This window comes from Drosophila mauritiana, chromosome 2L (assembly GCF_004382145.1).
Source record: "Drosophila mauritiana strain mau12 chromosome 2L, ASM438214v1, whole genome shotgun sequence".
In the NCBI taxonomy this organism is placed as follows: Eukaryota; Metazoa; Arthropoda; class Insecta; order Diptera; family Drosophilidae; genus Drosophila; species Drosophila mauritiana.
The window spans coordinates 21362263-21383243 of NC_046667.1; the positions used below are offsets into that span (position 1 = coordinate 21362263).

Here is a 20981-nt window from a genome sequence, read left to right on the forward strand (position 1 = left end):
TACTGTACAACAGCGTTTGCTGTCAAATCCAAACAGTCTGCACCGTGAGTGGACAAGTTGGTCCAAGTGGGCTGGTGGACTTGATAGGGACGTTCCTTTTAAGTGGATAGCAAAGTCTCTAATTAATAGTATGAGTATTGGCATACAAATCGTGATGCATTGAAACAGTTTTTTTCATAATTGTATCCCTTCTTGATGTAAACGCTATCCGGTTAAAAGATACCTCCTGCGCAAAAAAATATTTTAAAAATCTTATAATTCAATTCTTAACACGCTAGTGGACGTTAAAAACGTGGCAGATCTTTTTTGCGAATCGAATAAATGGGGAAAATGAACGCCTTTGTTAATTTGTTTAACTCAAATGTACAGTATGAATGCTTGCAAATAAAAAATTACGGCCCTTACTCCAAATGATTCTCTTTGGCGTCACTCAACCGAAGTCTAAAAATAAACCACAAAACGAAAACAGGTCAAAAATACTTAATTTGATGGAGCTTAAGTGGAGTGTCATAAATATATCGATTTAATGGTACAAAATGCAAAAATTCATTACCATACAGGCAGCCTTGCTGCTTGACAAACGTCATCAAAAAATTTTACGACCACTCTTTCATGAACGGACCAAATAAAAAAATTATATGCCACATAAGCCTGATGACCGTCCAGCGAATCGCTATGCACTCAACAGGTACCGCCTGACCAACCCAGATTCATGATACCTGGCTCCAGATCCTGAGTCCTCGTGGCATCTGCGATGATGTCGCATCTCTTTGCCGGCGACTGTAAAACAGCGAGGGGGAAGCCCGATTGGAAATTAAAAATGCCTGGCAGCTGACGAGGAGAAATACGGAGATGCTAATAATAATAAATTCGGAGTCGTAAATTATGGCACATCGTAAACGAGAACATGCTAATCGATTGCATTAATCCGGTAATGACGGTAATTAGTTCTTTGTTTCGGTCGCGGAAGAGTCTTTGGATCTTTTTACATATTAAAAGAATATTTAAGAAAAAGGGAAATTACTTAATATTATAGAATAAAAACCAGTTCCGATACTCACTTGAGTAGAAAAACAATCCAATCGCATCAATATCACCCTGATACACATATCGAATCTATCCTCGATCGAGCCATTGGCGATGTCAAGACCAGACAAACGAAAGCGAACCACATGTACGACTGGATTTAAGTGCAAATCGTTAACAATAATTTAGCGGGGGGATCGGGCTAGTTTGCATTTAAGGCAAGAATGATCGTACATTTAAACGCTCATATTTCACGCCGCTCGTTCGATCTGTGCGAAGCCGCAACTCTGAACGGATTCATAAAGTATCTTACGCTTTTAATGGTTTCTGAGTTACAAGCTGGCCGAGTGGGATCTTTAAATCTGATTTCCCTGCGTCTCGCAGCAGGTACAATGCAACAATTTGGCGGCAACTTATGACAGAAAACCCGTCGCAAATAAACTCAAATGGCACCACACTAAAAACTGATCTTGGCAGCGAGAAGTTATTTAGCTTTTGGTGCTGAACAACCAGGCGGCTTGGACGAAGCGGCATTCGTACGTACCTAAATTATGAATATTACCAAATGGGTCAATTCGAAATAAATATGCAATGGTCTTGGCGATCCCTAGTCTCTCGAACGAGCCTCTGCGATTGGCCAAATAGAGTTGTCTCTGTCGCAGTTTCTCAGTGGGCTGATTCCTGGCCAACACTCCCGCGCTCCCTTGCTGGCCAAGTTCCTCGGATACTTCGTCTTGCAATGGGGCGGCTTCGCCTGTAGTATCGAGCATGCATCTTGTAATCTATGCGCAATTAGCGGAGTACATCAGATTTAGAGTTCTGATTGCTTTTGCCTCTTCTTTGTCTGCCAGTGAGTCCGACCGATATTGGCCGTAAATATGATATCGAATTTGTTATTATTCTCTTCCCTAATCTGTCGGAGTGGCTCATCATCCGAATGTTTGGGAGACAGTCAGGAAATGCATTATATTAAATGTCACTGGCACGGCGGTGAAATTGTAAAGGGAGTAATTATTTAATGGACGCATGGCACATTTGTAATCGCTGTAGACTTTAATTCATGAGATGAGCCCAGGAATACTACAGAATATTAGCACTACAGAATAAAGGTGTAGCTTACGACTACTTTTTATACCCGTTAGTCGTAGAGAAAAAGGTATGCTAGATTCGTTGAAAAGTATGTAAAAGGCAGCAGGAAGCGTTTCCGACTATATAAAGTGTATATATTCGTGATTAGGATCAATAGCCGATTCGATCTAGGCATGTGCGTCTGTCCGAACGAACCTCGAGATCTCAGGAACTATAAAAGCTTGAACGTTGAGATTCAGCATACATGTTCTAGAGCCAAAGACGCAGCGCAAGTTTGTTGACCCATGTTGCCACGCCCACTCTAACGCTTTTGCTTTCTTTCTTTCTTTTGCTTTCTTTCTGGTATTCCGTAATTTAAAAATACCGCAGTTTTTGGGATGACCTCTGCCAAAGGCGCGCCACCATAAAGCCGTAGCGATTAGCATCCAATTCATATAATAATATAACTATATGCCATATCCATTAATTACTGGGCACGGCAGTAAGTCTATGCATCCGGCACTGTTCCGTGGGCATAGATGATAACTCCATGTTAAGAGGCTAAAACGCGTGGGTTCATTTGTTCATTTTTAACTTTAAACTGCTGATAGTACTTCGGAGGCTTTGTTTTTCAGTAGCAAAACTGGGCGAGTGTGATATATTTTTACTTCAATTATGTTTGTTCGCAATATTTATTGTCGTCCTATTGTCGGATGTCACAAAATCCTCGATGATGACGCCTATTAAACTCGCCTGGCAAACCACAAGGGAAATCGCAACCATAACGTGTTTCATTGTTCATTAATTGCAGTGTTTCTCCGACTTGGAACGCGTAGTGTTCATAAAATTAAATTTTATGTTTCGACAACCATCTGAAGGAGCATTTGAAATAGTGAAGTCAATTAAAGCCCAGTGACCCGCTGGCTTTTAGTAAGAAAATCACTTAAGCGCGTTTACCGAATTTACGACTCAATGGCGACTTTTAGGAGTGGGTGGGGATCGTTTCCGTTTTTACGGCCTGACAGCTCTTAGAGACCTATAAATATGATTTAGGGACGTAAGAATAAGGAATGCCCTTATTTTTCCCCCTTGCGGAGGGAATCAGCCAGTATATTGCAACGCACTAAAGAAGACTGCTGCGACATATAAAGCTACATGTACATGTATGTAGTCTCTCATTTTTAAAGTTACCTGAAGAAAACCTGTTCTTTCTATTGCCGGTACTTTTAGCATTCACCGGATTTTTACTTAAAGGCTTTGATAGACTGCTTTAGACTAGACTGGAAAAGGCTTTTGTTGTTTGATCGCCAAAATGAAACATTTCGAAAATTTTTGTACATAAAGGTGTTCTGAAATACCCTAATATAAATTTTTGTACACTATATGTTAGCTTATGCATATGTTAATAAGGTAATCTCCCAGGTGAAGAACAGAAACTTATGGTATGATTTGCGTACTGGCCAAAAGGGCCACAAATCAGTCCCAAAAACATTTTAAAGAATCTATAAATTTTTGTTTAGTTGACGCCGGCTGCACATAAAAGAGGAATTAAAAAGACGTAAAATCTTTACCCATCTATGGAGAGTCAGCACCACAAACACAACTAGGCCGATAAGGTACTGACCTGGCTGGAGCGGGGTGTGGGTGCCATCATAAAAAGCATAATTACGGGCATTTGTGCTAATGTGACTCTCTGCCCGCAGGCGTTGGCTGAACACTTCTTATCACGGCGGTAGGTTGTGATGTGAGGAAGGACGTGGGGGTCTGGGAAGGGAATACTGCACGCTGATGCCAGACGCCGCACAAGGCTGAGCTCTCGCATAAATCACTCATTATGAGGCGTAATTAATGCGACTATATGGCGACCTTAATTTTGTATAAATCATTAGATTAAAACCAATGCCTAGCATTCATGGTTTCTGTAAGGAACAGATGTTGGGAAATACTCAGTATCCGCAATTTGACTGAGCTTCGCCCATGTTCACCCAGATGGGCTAATGATGTCATTCCAAGGAAGCGGATAATGTTAATGGGGATAAATAAGACAGAATGGAGTTAGGACCGAAACAAAAGCCACAAAAAGCCTATTTCTATCGATTTTAGTGCGTAAACACGTTAGGGAATACATTTTAATGTTAATATATGTAATACCGATCGTCATCCGCAAAGAGAGAGAACTAGATAGAATGCTACCGTCGGTTTCCCCGGCTATCAGATACCCGTTACTCAGCTAGTGGAAATGCGAGCGCGAAATTTCATAATTTTTTAGGATATCGATAGATATTGGGGAATAAAATGAGAAAAAATTTAATAATTGTTCAAAAGTGTAGGCGTTGCAGTTTTGGGCGGGTTGGGGGCGTTAAGGTTGAAAACAAACTTGCGCTTCGCCTATGACTCTGGCAGCTGCCTGCTTAATCTCAACATTCAAGCTTTTATAGTTCCTGAGATCGTCGGACGAGACGTTAATACGGGCAGGCGGACAGATGACATGGCCAGTTAGACTCAGCTATTGACCCTGATCAAGAATATATACATATACCTTGTACGATGCAAACATTAGAGATTAAACTCTATGTGAAAACAATCGATGTAAATAGCCGAGAGTTCTTCAAGATGAGCCCTGCACTATCCGGCGGCTTTAAATATTTTGCTGGCTCAAAAACTAAAAATTGGGAAATGGCAATATAGTTTCCTCAGCCTTGGCAACCACCCACCATTCTGCTTAGCCACGCAACTTCAGCCCATTCTGTTCACATGCTCATTTTGAAGACTGATACTTTTACCTCACAGTTAGAGGATGGCCATTACCCATTACTCGCAAAACCATCACTAACTAATTAGTTGTCGATTCTTGCGTGTGCGTTTACTGCGAGCGGCTTCCGCTGGTGGATCAGTCGAATTTCCCATTCTAAAACTGAGATTAGGAAAACCATTAGAGCAATTGATTTTAGATTACACATGTAGAGTCCACTAACGCAAATTTAAATGAACATATATTAAGCCGACTTTAACGCCAAGGAACAATAAAGCTTAAACAATCGATCTATTGGCCATTTATTTTATATTTTAACTCAACTATATTGCCAAAAACTATTAATGTAATATTAGTTTACAAGTTATAAGTATGAGAATTTTAAATAAGGTGAGTAAGTGGTGGCTTAAGGACAAAAGCAATACCTTTCAATCAAGTAGTTCCTAATACACTGCGAGCCATTTCTATGGTCATTAACGCGTGTTATATGCCCGTCTACAGCTAGCTTATATCCTGTATACCTAACGATTCCTTCAAACTGACCCTCGCCCGGAGTGGCTATCAGTCGCACCCTAAATTCCGACTGATGATCATCTGCGATGCGTCTCCACTTATCGGCAGTCAATACCCGGTCCAGGTGTAAAGTTTTGCAAGGCGGAGTGTGTGTGTGGATCATCTTATTGAGGTTTCGAATAATGAGACGGGCTGCCCGCAGAACATAGCCATCTGAAGTCGAGACATTTCTAGGCTGCTGACACAGGCAGTTCGCCGTGGGTATGGCGGCCAAGAAACAGTCTCTATGGTCTGGAATTGGCAAGAAAAGACTTATTCCCCGCGGAATGTCTTTGCCCATTGTCCATATATCCACTCTGCGCTGCTGCAGTTGCTCATCTTCCAGGGAGGTCAGGTTGGGTAAGTTGTGGAGAGTGGCGTGTAAATCAAACGCGGTGACCAGACGACGATTGTTACTCTTTAAATTGCCTATGGCCTGAGGATATCGTTCTTCCAGCCACCTGGGGTAGCAAAGTATCGCCAGGGGCTGACTCTCCTCCACTTTGCCCTGCACGGTTTTGTAAAACCGGCCCTTATTTAACCCGTGGTTGGAAACCACCAAGAGCACCGTGTTCTTGAGCAGACCACTCCGTCCTATGGCTTTGAACATTTTCAGGAACGGTTGGTCCAGCTTCCGTCCATAGTTAAACAAGTGATCGATGCCCTGGGTCCACCAAAGGAACGTAAAGAACCTGTGCTCTGTATGATGAGGAAGCATCTTGAATAAGAACTCCCTGAGCACCATTGCGTAATTGTCCTTCTCGTTGCAGTGCGTGTCAAATAGTCCGTCCGTTCTCGTTTTCAGCCACATCTCTAGAAGAGCAGGCCGTAGGTAAAAGTCTGTTGGCGGCTTCCGAAACCCCTTCACGAACAGACTCTTGTCTATGTTATCCTCTCCCAGGCCCGTTTCGTAGCCGGCTTTTTGAAAAACCTTCCAGATAAAAGGACAGCTGTCCAGGCTGCTGAGGTTCGCCGAAACGTCCTTCAATTCCTGCCCACTTAGACCGCTAAGCAACGGCATCAGACTATCGAAGCCGTCGTCACCCAACCGATGGAACCCCCTAAGTTCCACGTGCGGAAGGGATAGTAGAAAGTTGGCTGTGCGAGCCATGCTCCTGTGGAAATGCATTTGGGAAATGGAATCTAGGCCCACGATCAACACTGACAAACTGCCGACGTCGGAAGCCAGCTTCAGAGGGGGGAGACCCTGCGCGGTGCGCAGCCATTCGTCGGTCGGATGAACGTAAAAATGAACTCCGTTGTAGATGCTCGTAGCGTTGATAAAGCACTCAGCCCTTATGATATCCGCATGGGGCTCAATTGTATTGTTACCATCCGTTAGCAACTCGAATTCTCGACTGTACAAGTAGCGATTGTCGAAATCGGTGTGTCGCTCCATGGCATAATACATGCACTTAAAACTTTCCAAAGTCTCGACGCCGTACCTCGCTTTAGCAAACTCCATATTCACTTCTGTCCTGAGGTAGTTGTAGGTGCAATTGCTAAAGGACGTCAGGTTTAGGTTGCTGCGGCAAAAGTCTCTACGAAGGCCGCGCCACAGGAACATTACGTCGTGGTCATTGGGAAGCATAGTCAGCATACGACAACCCTTAGTGTCCACAGAGTATTTCTCCACAAGATGGTGCTCCTCGAAGACTATGTTATCGACCACTACATCGTTATAGTAGTAAATGAAGGAGAATATAATCAAGCTATACAAGAAGCAGCAACGTATACTGCAGGAGCACATTTCGCTTATTCTATAGACAACACATCGAACTATTGGATACTGTATTAAAAGCACATTTTTTAGGAAATATTTGTTCTGGGCACGCCTACTCTAATGCCCACAAACCGCCCAAAATTTCCAAGCCCACTATTTTTTAAATTACTTTTTTTTTCCATTTTAACATTGTTGTATTAAAACGCCATAGCTGGTGTTAAACTTTTCGTTTTCACTCCCACAAGATAAGGAGCGGATATCTGATAGTTCAGTCTATATTAGTTGTATGTATTATATGAAAAATAACATAGGGAGACGCATCCTTATTTTGTGATGTATGTTTTTACGGACATTTTCTTTTGTAATATTCCGTAGGCTCGGACAATAAGTACAGCCATGAATAGAACGTATTACCTTACATTGGTTTTATGTCAGAGCTTCCTTTCGTAATTACTCGATTCAAGCTGAGCTTCATTTTAGTCCCCCGTTTCTTTTTAAAAGAACAATAAACTTAAAAGTGCACTCGTGCACAAGGCATTCCCCTTCGCATTCTAAGCTACAGTCCACTCCAATCCAATCCTAGCTATAAGCAAAAAACGTTGCTAGCGGAGACCGGGGCAGTGGCGTTAATTTATCACTTAACCTTCTTTAACAGCCAAGTTTATAATTTCGATGGCGTCCAGGGCCGACCAAAGCGAGAATGACGATGAAGCTGGCAACTGCGGCACTTCAACGACGACTGCCCATCAGCGAAGCTCCGGTGGGGGACATGGAGCGGGGCACTGGGAGAAACAACATGGCCAGGAAACCAAAGACGTTCTGGAGGACAATGAAAGCTTTTGATTTGTTAATAAGTAGCCAAAAAAGCATTTGATGTCTATGATTGGTTCATCGATGTATAATGCCTTTTTTAATGATTTTTTACAGTGTAGTGGGCCCAACTCCAATAAAATAAAATAACAAACGATTGCCGGGATATATATATTTTTCCCATTGTACACTTAGCCGACTGCTTCACCCTGCATCTGTTTTTCCGACCTCACAACCCCAGCACGCGTTTCCCTTAGTGACGTCGTCGTATTTCTTTGGCTTACGCATTTGCTGAAAAACCCCACTCCTACACCGTCTCTGAAACTCTGCTCCTGGTATTGTCCTTTTTTGATGGCTTACGCTTTGGCCTGTCCTTTTTGGAAAATGAAAATGCAAACGGAATATTCATGAGTAGATTACAATTATTTTCGGTGCTGTCATTTTCATTTTGTTCACAACTTCTGCCCATTTCATCTCGGAGTTCTCTTAATAGGTATCATCAGGCTTTAAAATCTGGAAACAAGGCGAAACTTGAATACGGTTGATATCTATAATCAGATATTTAAAATATTAATATAACCATATGTAAATTATATATATATACAGATACAACAACAGAGAACGCTACATTCGAGTTCCCAGACTATCAGATACCCATTACTCAGCTAGTGGGAACGCAAGCACGAACATGTATCACTTTTATTGGGTACTGATAGATATTGGGGAATGAGAAAATGATAAAGAAATGAGAAACAAGAACAAATTGAAAATTGTTTAGAACTGTGGGCGTGATCGTTTTCGGTGTTTTGTAGGTGTGAGAAGGGGCGTGTCCAAAGTATTTGTGTTACGGATATAAATTGGAGAAGAAATATCGAAACATTTTTCCTAAGTGTGGGCGTGACAGTTTGGCGCGTTAGAGTGGGAGTGGCAAAACGTTTTTTGGCAAATCGATATAAATTTACAAGACTAATAAAAATATGAAAAATAATCAAAACATTTTTCAAAATTTTTCTTCAAAGTAACGTAAGTATGTGCAAGTAAGTAAGTGCACATGTACTATAGCACTATACGAAAATAGTGAAATCTTTCGTGGATCAAAAGGATTGCTAACTAAACACTTTGATGAAATTTAAAAACTTCCGACGTTGTAATTTCGGAAATTGGCCCGAAACTGCGTAGCCCACACTTTTAAATATTACCTAGCCAATTTTTTTCGGCACACCAAAAACATTTTGGCTACGTTCCCCTCTAAAGTCCACAAATCTTCCAAAACTGTCACGGCCACACTTTTGAAAAATTCTTTTTTTTTATATTATTCTACTTTCTTTCAAATTTCTATAGACATGACAAAAAAAGTTGAAATTTCTCGTTCGCACCTCCACTATTTGGGTAACGGGTATCTGATAGTCGGGGAACTCGACTACAGAGTTCTCTCTCGATTTTTCTACGAACTAGATCAAGATCTTTCTGCCAAAAGGGATTAAGACCATGCTCGTTTGTCGTGCTTATCATGTTGTTTTCTGCTGCTCCTGTATAAATTGTCCTGCTTTCTTGCATAAAAATTTAATGATACAAACACTCCGGCACCGACATGAATCAACCGATGGCAGGCAGACATCGCTTCCCGGAGAGGGATGCTTGCAAATACGAATGGATACCCCCGTCCACGTCGCCATAGCATTTTAAACATTTTCGAAATGTTATAAAAACGCGTAAAGGGATTTAATAAATAACTGTTACTGCTCCGGCCCCGACCCTTCGCCTCCCGACCCCGCTACCCCCTTTCGATGGTGCTCATTTGCCTTTTCCCGCCATTGTACCGTAATTCAAAATGTTGTTTTTTCGACTTTTCATGCAGACTTTTCCTTTTTCTTGTGCATCTGCGTGGGATATGTCCATCCCACTCACGCTCAGGCTCTCGCTCTCCCTTTCTCTTTCTGAGCGGAATTATGTTTTATCCTGAATTATGGATTTTGTTTTGTTGTTTTCTGTCAAAATCATATTTTCTTCACTACCAACCACCCCCACACTCTCTTGCTAACCCAAGCCCGGACTCATTTACATACTGAAAATTTCGCTGAGGGCAGACTGAAAGAAATCAGTCTAAGCGGTCAGCCAAATAGATTTTTAAATTGGGGCTATGGTAGGCATCGAAGAAAGATATATGTATTTCTGGGAATTAAATTTCAATTATATTGCATCTTAAATAATTAATCTTTCTATTTTAGATTAAAACCCTTTCAGAGTTTCAGTGTAATATTTTTGGGCGAGCTCAGACCTCAGTTCAGTTTTCATCTACAGCAGCCTTCTCTCGCCATTAATGAGAATTTGTTTGTATCGACGTAAGTCGGTGGTCGAAGGGGGTTGAAGGGTGTTGGGGTGGTAGGTGGTAGGTGGTGGTCGGCAGGGGATTCCTTTCCTGCTTCGGGTTTCCGAAGGCCCGCCTACTCAGCTTAGTTGTAAATTTAGAACAACAAGCAATTGGAGCTAAAAGTTTTGCAAATAATTTCTACTTAACATTTAGAATTATTTTCAGCCGGATATTAGAAATTATGAAAAATATATCACAAAGGACAAGAAAGACAGTGGCGGAGTCCCAAAAACAGTGAAATGAATAACGTATCTACCGCCTTGTTACTATGTATACAAATACATTCATAGATCATCTGATTAAGGACACTTTTGTGCTTCCCGTGCCATTTTCATTTTCAACGAATCTAGTGTATGTACCATTTAATTTCACAAGAGGTACAGCCCGATCCGAGGTATTTTAACAGAATATATTAGAACAGAAGGCAAAATATAAGTACTCGGCTGTTGATTCAAATCAATAATCTATATCAAAAACAGAGAGAATGCTATAGTCGAGTACCTCGACAATCAGATACCCGTTACTCAGCTAGCGTGAATGCGAACGCGAAATTTCACGCAGTTAGGGCGTTAGAGTTCGCGTGGCAAAAAGTTTATTTGTTAATCGATAGAAAATTAAAAGGCTAGTAGAAAAATTAAATAATATAGAATTTTTATAAAGTGTGGGCGTGGCAGTTTTGGGCGGTTTGTGGGCGTTAGAGTGAGCGTGGCAACATGGGTCGACAAATTTGTGCTGCGTCTTTGTCTCTAGAATCTGTATGCTTTAACTCAACCTTTTAGCTATAGCTGTATAGCTTTAGCTTTACAGTTCCTGAGATCTCGACGGACCTCTGGATCGACTCGGCTGTTGATCCTGATCAATAATATATATAATTTATATAGCCGGAAACGCCTCCTTCAGCCTGTTACATACTTTTAAAAGAATCTATCCCCTTTTACTCTACGAGTATCTTTTCGAAATTTCGCGTTCACATTCACACTAGCTGAGTAACGAGTATCTGATAGTCGGGGAACTCGACTATAATAGCGTTCTGTCTTGTTTTCTATTGTAGCGTGGAGAATGATTAAGTTCAATATATTGTTTTTATGGAATAAGAGCAATATAGTTTTTCGTCACAAAAGGTGAAGGAAGCTCAAATTAATTTAAAAATTTTATTTAAACTTCTCAATAACTTCTCTTCTATAACTAAAAACAGTTCGAAAAAACTAAAAAATAATAATTACCAACATAATAATAATATAAAAATAATGGTTGGGGAATCTAAGAAGTGGCATAGTTCGAAATTTAAATTATATTGCAATTGTATTATTACTTTGGCCAAAAACTAAACAGTATTTTTGTGTGAAGTGGTTTTGTTTCATAAAAAATGAGATAAACAATTATAGCCTCCTCTACCAAATGACGCCCTATCCACAGAATTGAATGTTGCAAAATTTATTCACCCGCGCAGATCCAGCTTAACAACTGCTTCCAGTTGCACAATTCGATTGAGGGCTTGGGGACATAAACAAAATATCAGGTGAGCCTTTGTGGACGACAAATTAATGAGAAGCTCATTAACGTACTGAGTACGGATTACTGATTTGATTGAAGGTCCTTTGGGCTCAAGTACGCCCACAGACGCAGTCAGGTTAAATAATCTGACAAGTTACACACATCGCCACTGGCTGAATACATTCATGTATATATATATCTCGCCCCTATTTGCAGTGCGCAACACCAACAACAGAGCGGGAATATTCAGCGAAAAGTGTCATTATGTGTACACACAACGTAAAACGACTCCACCTACAAAAACTCCGCCTTCCAGAACATCCGTATCCGAAAGCCAACAACGGCAACGAACCGACGGCGCAAACAAGGAGAAAATGTGTACATACAACAATCTCGTTATGTCGGCATTATCCTGAAGAATTCTGGTTCGTCCTCGTCACTTGCAGCGCTATAAATCACTCACACGCTTGGCCCATTTCCCCCTGTCGCCTGTCCCTTTCACCCGCTATGTCTGTCTTTTTCTGGCCTGCTCTGTCTATCACATTGTTGCTTGTTTTGTGTCCCAGTGTGTTTGTGTGCGTTTGTATGTGAGAGGCGTGTGCCCGCTCTGATGTCGTCCTGCTTACACATAGACGTAGTGCCTTTGTTTTAGGGAAATCTTTCCAGCGATTAAAAACTTGAATACACTGAAAATAAACTCAGGTAGATTATGTAGGGATTAGATGATGATATTATTACTGATAATAGCTGATAGTCAGCTTATTTCGCTCACATATTATTAAAAATTTAAGGGAAACTTAAGGGTATTCACAAGCCCAACTGGATTTTTCCAGCATTCACACATTTTTGTTGTTCAGCATTTTTGTCCCTTGGTTGCCAGTAATTCACCCCGCGGTGACATTTTGGTGTGACAGACAAGACGTGTCCTTCGTCCTTTTTGCATTTTTCTCTGTCGGGTGTCTGTGTATGTGGTAAGTTTATCGTTTTAAATGTTGATACAAGCCCGGGTCGTGGTCCGCTGCCTGTCCTTATCCCAGTCCGCATGGGGATAATAGGATGTTGAGTAAATATTTAAAAACTCCCCTCGCACACTCGGTTCTAACGGCACATGCCCCTCGGTCTATTGAGGAATCGTAGGCGACCTCCAAAGTTTGGGGCAAAAACTTTGCCGGCTGTGTCCGCTCTCTTGCGATGGGTGAAAAAGTTTGGGGGGTGTGAAGCGAAACGACCCGGCGCTGGCACCCTCTAATCCAGTTTTTGGCCCCGACTCTTCGGCCAGGACACTTTCTGGCATAAATCATTTGCATTCAAAATGAGACCAATGAGGAAAGCCTGCGAATGAGCGTCGAAGATGAATGCCGCAGAAACAACAACAGCACCACCAAGGGGCCGGAAAATCCTTTCAATTTTCGCACACATTCAATTTTATTAATTAAAACAATTTTTTCTCCCTTTCTCTTAGCATCTTTTTCTGTTTGTGATTGGAGGAGCTTGGGCAATTAATTCCAAACATTCAGGACGCTTTTTCTTTGTTAAGTTTCGGCATTTTTTGTGGTGTTGTTTGCTGTGGGCGCAAATTATCCTCCGCTTGCCTTGCGCGAAATAAAATATCACAAACAGGGGCAGCCCCCATAAATAATGGGAATTTATGCCAGCTCCAAAAATACGCACCCGAACAGCCTCATAGACCTGAAACAGAAAAGGCAAAAAACCACTTTTCCTCCGAAATTACCATTCAATCATTTTGTAATTACCAGCTCCAGAAAGGAAAAGAAATAGGTTGCAGATATCTTACTTCATTTACTTGTGCCAGTTCTTAATTTGGCCCATCTGTCCTAATAAGCCTTTCATTCCATTTCATTTTGCATTTAAATTGGATGCTTTTTCATTACGGTTATTTGAGAAGTGGCCCAGAGGAGATTCAAGTTCATTGATGTTAATACCTGTTACTCGTAGAGTTAAAGGGTATACTAACTTCGTTGAATTGGAGCGATTCCCTGTAAGGTGTGTATAATTATTGATCAGTATCAGTAACCGAGATGTCGGGAACAATTAAAACCAAAAGCATCCAGATTCTAGATGCTCTAGATGCTCTAGATGCTCTAGATGCAGATTCTAGATGCTCGCCCACTTACCGCGCAAAAATGTCACGACCACACGTTGAAAAAATTTTATGATATTTTGCAAGCTTATTGTTTGTCTTGTCCATTTCTATCATTACAAAAAAAGGTATGCACTTTTTTTTCACATGGCCAATTTTTAAATTTCTCGCTCTGCCTCCCACTATCTAAGTAACGGGTATCGGAAAGTCGAGCAACTCGACTGTAGAGTTTTCACTTGCCTCGTATAAAAAAAACAGTGAGTCGGCTGTTAAATACCCACTACTCTTCCAAAAGTACTAATCCTATGTCTAGAGGTTTGCTTAAATTATGTTTTGATTTTATTTGGATAATTTTTGGGGCTTAGGCAACAATGAGCATCAATTTGTAAGTGTGAGAATTGGTGTATCCTTACCAGTATATGCACGCTCTCTTAACAAAATTGTTGTATATATTTGAGTAATAGGCTTTGAAGATATCATATTAATTCTGATTAAATCAAGATATAATTATAATCTTAAAGCTAATCGTAAAAATATTAAAGTATTAAAATGTATGCGGCAACAAAATATTAATCGCTGACATTTTACAGAATATCCACTGGGCGCCAAATCTCATTCGGACAATTTTGCAATTTTAATCAGCTATCTTTATATCGTTACGGGGGTTGGCCTGACAGACCCCATTCAGGCACTTTCGCTTTGTTTTTGTACGGCTCCTTTGCTGCTGTCTGTCATAAATCTATCAAGTTTAATGGCCGCCTCAGCGCTGCACATAATTTTATGTATTTTATGCTGCAAATTGTTAGCCAGCTCGCACACAAACACAAATCAGAAGGAACAACCCTCGGAGAGCCACACAGCCGAAGGAAAACCCACCAGCCACCCACCGAACGGATCCACCCCAGAGGAAAGGCGAAGACGAGAACACGAATTTCCACGCACATCTCCGAAGACTCACAAATTTCATAAAGTGGCAATTCAATCAATCAATTCTGACAGGGGGTGGCCATTGGGGTGGACTGCACCCTGTCTTGGCCATCTTAACCGCTATGCTCACGTACACAATCACACAACTCAAACTGATTTTGCTACGGATTGGAGAAGTTGGAGGGGGTGAAGCCGAAAAATGAAAGAAAACGAGTGCTATGGAGGAAAAAACAAAAAAATCGAGGGAAGTATTCTTAAAATCCCTTTTGTCTTGTTTTTAACAGCCGCGCTTTTTCCAGTATTTTGCTTCGAAGGCAACGGACTTCTCAGCCATTTAGTAGGTTTAGACCTCTGGCAGTTTAAATATATTTTAAATTGTCTGCCGAGGGGCGCCCTCATCCACCCGTATGAAAACACCACCCTTTTTGTAGGCACTTGCAGGACTCGCACCTCTCCTGTTGTCCTAAATGATTTGTGTTTCTAATTCGCTTCTGCTTTGTTATCCGCTTTTCGTCCTTGCTATTGGGCTATTGGTTTTGGGCATGGGATACATTTTGAAAATAGAAAAGGCCATGAAGGACATGGCTGACAGAATCGTTTAAACAGATATGTCCTTTGCGAAAGTACATGGAAAATAACAGCTTGGTACAACAAAATTTCAAATGTTTAATAAGGCACGCTTTTAATACAATTTTTATTAATTTTCTATTCTATTTTTCAACAAATTAGTTTTATACTCATTACTCGAAGAGTAAAAGGGTATACTAGAATCGTTGAAACAAGTAGAAGGAAGCATTTCCGACCATATACAGTATATATATATATATAAGTCGATCTGGCCTGTCCCTCTGTCTGTCCATTCGTATTAATATTTTTTTATATTTTTATTAGGCTTGTAAATTTCTTAGCTGAGTAACGGGTGTCCCTTGTTATTGTTTTTTTCAACTTTCTATATTCCATTTCTGAAATGCTTTGAAAAATAAAACCCTTTTTAGCAAAAAATCGAAATCGAAAAAAAAGAAAATTGAATCGAAAAAGGCGATTTATGATTATTAGGCTTAGCCGTAAGATACATTTATTTGTAAGAGGCGCAGACGAACCATACTCACGACCCTAAACCCTAATAAATGACCCAATTGTTGAACTTGAACTACAATTCGCAGTATGGATCGCAGTCGATGCATTTTCGTCCGGAGGTATATTAAAAAAAGAATCAACAAACCACAGCCGTGCTGTTCCGTGCGTTTTCCTTTATATATACTTTCAGAACACTTCCCGCTTCTGTGAGGAACGATGGCCAGCGAGCGTGGCCAATCTGACACGGAATTGATTGACATTCCAATGGAGTTTGTGAGTGAGTGAGACAAGGAGTAGCCATATCTTCTGTGTTGCATTCACTTTGGTTCGGAAACTGGCCTTGCGCAGAAGTTTCGTAAATATTCTGCTCTACAAAAAAATAAATCATTGACAAACTTTACAATGTAGAATTTGTAAGTAATCGGCTTACAGGGAACCTTCCCTTCCTATTTTTATATATGTTTTTATGACCATATTATTTTCTATCAGATCTTAGGTTAATATTTTTACCAGCCACTACTTAGTTGGCCTGTATGTATGGAAACGTGATAGGCGCGTTTGTTCACGTGGTTAATCAAATTCCTCAAAACATTTTATGTTGTTTATGTTTCATAAAAAACTTGTTTTTGCATATTGATACAAGTTGAAGAGAGAAAAAAGAAAATGAAAACAAAAGAAAATGCTATAGTCGAGTTCCGCTACTATCAGATGAAATGTCATCATTTTTGTGTCTTAGCGATATTTATTATAACGATATTGGGGAATAAAATGAGAACAAATTACAAAATTGGCCTGACCGTTTTGGGCGTTTTGTAGGGTTAGGACGGGCGGGGCGTAGACAATGTGTTTTTGGTATATAGAATAAATAGAAATTGGCAAGATAAGCAATAAAACTAAGGCAAACAAAGACATTTCTATGTCTATGCTTAACTTTCATAGTTCCTGAGATCTCAACGTTTATAACGACGGACATACATGGCCAGATCGACTAGGCTATTGATCTTGATCAAGAATATATATTATATATATATACTATATATATATATATATATATATTAGTGGGTAGAAAACAGCACTGCTCCCAGGAGAAAAGAATGTTAATTCTTAAGCTAAGAAAGGACGGAAAAACATATAAGGACATGCAAAAAACCCTTGAATATTCTGCCAAAATGATATCCAATGCCATTAAATATGAATGGAAGCCCGAAAACTGTGGTACCATACGTAAAACCACAGATATAGAGGATCGACGCATAGTTCGTTACAGCAAAGTCTATCCTTTTGCATCCTTTAGGGACATAATGTCTGAGGAATCAGCGACGTCTGGGGAATCAGCGACGTTACAATTCGGAGACGACTACTGAATCAAAATTTAAGTGCGAGGAGTCCACGAAATGTTCCCCTACTTAGCCCAAGGCTAAGTTAAGCTTTGCTAAAACCTATCTTAACTGGCCAGTCCCCAGATGACGTAATATCCTTTGGACTGATGGGTCAAAAATAGTTCTATTTGGTGGAACTGGTTCACTACAGTATATCTGACGACATCCAAACACGGAGTACCACCCAAAACACACACTCAAGACTTTCAATCATGGTTGACCTAAATATCTGGTATGGGCTTGTTTTTATACAATGCATTGTATTGCAACGTATATAGTTAATATATGTGTAGTTGTACTGTTTTTGTGTTGTGTAACATCCAATTTATGTATATTTTAACAGATAATTCTAAAGTGTCCCCTGAGTTTCGTGGAGTATAACTAATTTTCTGACAAAAGATAAAAACGTCAGATTGTACCTTTAACTATTGTCTTTGACGGTAAAGTAATATCTTTTGCCCATTTTTGCTCGTTTTCTAACAATTTTATTTTATATATAATATGCAAGTTCGAGTTCAGACATAGCGACCTCCTGGACAGTTGGAGGCGTAAAAATAGGCAAATAAATTATGTTTCAGATTACGTTTATTTCGCAATCAACAACAATAATCTGGAATCGAAAAGACAGAAAAGATTGACAAAAAATAGTGCATTTTGAATTATTCATTAAAAGAAAACTGCCCGAGTGTAACAGACAACTAGACCAATATACATACATATATTGCCAAACATCTAAAAGGATGGCGTGTAAGATAACAATTCTTGTTAGTGATTTTGAAAACTCAAAGACAGCACAGCAATATATAAGCACCAGGCTTTTAAATAAAAGCCATATCAGCGACATATATCCTAGCCATAGCCCTATAATGAAGTGATCGAAGCAAAATTACAGTGCCGACCAGAGGGTATAGAAGTAATGGAAAATACTGCTCAAGTACTATTACAAAATCTCTATATCACCAACGATCCATAAAGTACTTGTCCGCGGATTTCAAATCAATAATTCCGCGTTGGTTCTACTTGGATGCCTAGGCGAAAATGCGAATGAAGCCCGATAGTCGAATCAATACGATGAGTGATATTTTCCACAGAGCGATTGATTCCTCGGACCCATTATTATCAACAATTTGTTTAAAAGAAGGAGACTGAAAAATAGGAAAACACCACTACCGAAGGCAGTATAAGTCTTTTGAAAATAGTCTGATCCATCTGGTCCACCTGATCCATCAGACAAAATATTGGATTCACATTCTGATTTTGATTCGAGTTCAGATTCGGAAATTTATAATGTAGAACTAGAAGAAGAAGAGGGCGATTATTCATAAAACAATATATCTATACACATTTATTATATTTAAAAAACAATAAAATTTCGTTGACTCCTGAATCATACCAGTAGTTAATATGGGAGGCAAGAGAGGGCGTGTCGCACGGACTCCAAATTGTACAAACTATTTGCGATTTAACAACAAAATGTGCAAAGTTTCAATCCTGTAGCTTTATTTTTAGACTTTATGCCAAAAAATTCGAATTCAGGACCACAGTGCAATGGTATGATTCCACAACACATGAGTTATGGTATTATAGACCAAAACGCATATGTCAACATACTTAGTGATGTCTTACTTATTCTTCTTATTCTTAATATATTATGTCCTTAAAATGGTTATTCCAACAGGATAATGATCCAAAACACACAAGCAAATCGGCTAAGAATTGGTTCACCCAAAATAGAATAGATGTAATCCGTGGCCAGCACTATCTTCCGATTTAAACCCGATTGAAAACCTCCCCCCACACGTTAAACAATATGTGTCGAAGAACTCAACGACGTCTAAGGCTCAGATTTGGCAAGTTGTGCAGGATGCATAGTCAAAAATTCCCCCCAAACGTTGGCAGGACCTGGTGGACTCCATGCCGCGTGGATGTAAGGTTGTGCTGGCTAACAAAGGCTATCCAACCAAGTATTAGGCTCTAATTAACACATTAAGTCAAGATTATTTTTGTTACTATTATTTCATAGCACAGCTATATCAGTGAACACCAGGATATCTGCCTATTATGTTGTTTTAATCTATATTTTCGAAATTATTGAAGACAAATATGTTGAATTGTTTGAATTTAAATACCTAATGATATTATAAAAAAAATTTTACCATTAAAACTGTAAATCATAAGAATTTTGTATCTTAAACTCGCAGGTCCCAAGCACTGCTATTTTGATGAACAAAGCTGTATATACATATATATATATATTGATATATATATATCAAAATTTTTTTAAAATTAATCTAGTATACCATTTTACTGTACGGATATATATTTAAAAACTTTTTGTAAAATTGTGGGAGTACATTTTTTAAGCGGTTTTGTGGACGTTGAAGTGGGCAACATTCAGCAAAAACCCTGAAAGCTCAAAATTTCAACTTTTTTAGTTTCCGAGATCTCGACCATCAAACGGACCAACGGGGTCTCTCTATGTACCTGTAACATACTTTGCAACTAACAAATTGTATCCTTATAATCAACATGTAATAGGTATAGAAAAAAACAAGATTTTCCGTTTAATTATTTATTTAATAAAAATAATATATTTAGGGAGATGCAAGCCTAGTAACATTTTGTGAATATCAAATAATAATATGTTAAATCATGTACATGTACGTTAAATGTTCGAAAAAACTTAACAAAGGTGAAATTTTTTCGTTTCTCTGTATTCGCATTGCCGATTTACCTATATTTTTTATTCTTAATATTTTTTTCCGATTTAATTTGTTAAATAAAATTTTTTTCAGAAATGGCGACATAAGAACAAATTTTACAACACTTCTTAAATTTGTCTCACCAATAAAATTCGAAGTCACTCATTCACCATTCGAAATCACTCAAACGGGCGAGAGCGAAAAAACCAGTCGCGCTCTCGTGCTCACGAGACAATAACTGTTCTTGCTCTTTCGCTTGTCGAATTTTCGAAAACAGACAGAGGCGTTCGGATTAGGGTTTAAACTAGAAAACTATTACTTACAAATGTGATACAATTTTGCAGTAATTAACAACGAAATATTTATTTATTAGTTCTAAACGTACTCACAAAATATAGGTACAATATTAACCACTCATAGATCCCTTCAAATGGTTAGGCTAAAATGTTTCAACCCCTTCTTGAGATGTACGCCACTGACCTTACAAACAACCAGAACAGCTGATTTTTGATGGCATGCCAGCAGGCCATGAATTTAATAGATAAAAGCAACCAAAATGGATTTACCGAACAATAATTCAATAGTATTTACCTTAGTTCAAGTCGAAACATAAATATGTTCATTTTATTTTATAATTTTGGGGTATATATTACTAACCTGTGGATCGGATTGCCAGTTGCAAGGTTGGATTAAAGGAAATAGTTTCTACTCATTAGTGCAGAGCTCTAACGCTGTTGGTGACGCGTATTTTCATTTCAATTCGATAGAACAAACTGTACAAATATACTGTATAATAAAAATTAATTCACAGCGCACTTTTCACCAGCAAGCGTACGACGCACGCGACGAGATGCTTCTCTCCCACAAAAAGTTCGAAATTTGAAATCGTCTGTGCAACTGAGCTCTCTCGCTCTTCTCTCTCTAGAAGTTCGAATATTTGAGTGGTTTTTAAGTTCGAAACACACCAGCGATTTGCTATTTTTCTTTTGGTTGCACTTA

General features: G+C 39.4%; 2 protein-coding genes across 3 annotated transcripts in view; both read right to left on the reverse strand.

The window, feature by feature from the left end:
• LOC117139464 (zinc finger protein 160) overlaps positions 1 to 20722 on the reverse strand; it is a 35605-nt gene extending 14883 nt beyond the window's left edge. The window contains exons 1-2 of one of the 2 annotated variants that reach the window (XM_033301789.1): positions 20640 to 20717; positions 4878 to 5008 (exon numbers count right to left, since the gene is read on the reverse strand). The gene's annotated coding sequence lies outside the window, so the exon portion shown is untranslated. Of the gene's footprint in view, positions 1 to 4877; positions 5009 to 20639 lie in introns of both variants that reach the window. The other variant, XM_033301780.1, reaches the window with a different exon arrangement.
• Positions 5140 to 20726, reverse strand: LOC117139477. Its single transcript, XM_033301800.1, has 3 exons — positions 20640 to 20726; positions 7765 to 8444; positions 5140 to 7704 (listed from the first exon to the last, which is right to left on the reverse strand). Exon 3 carries the CDS (start codon positions 7146 to 7148, stop codon positions 5253 to 5255), a length of 1896 nt encoding a protein of 631 aa, XP_033157691.1. The 5' UTR covers positions 7149 to 7704; positions 7765 to 8444; positions 20640 to 20726; the 3' UTR covers positions 5140 to 5252.
• Between the last annotated feature and the right edge of the window lie 255 nt (positions 20727 to 20981).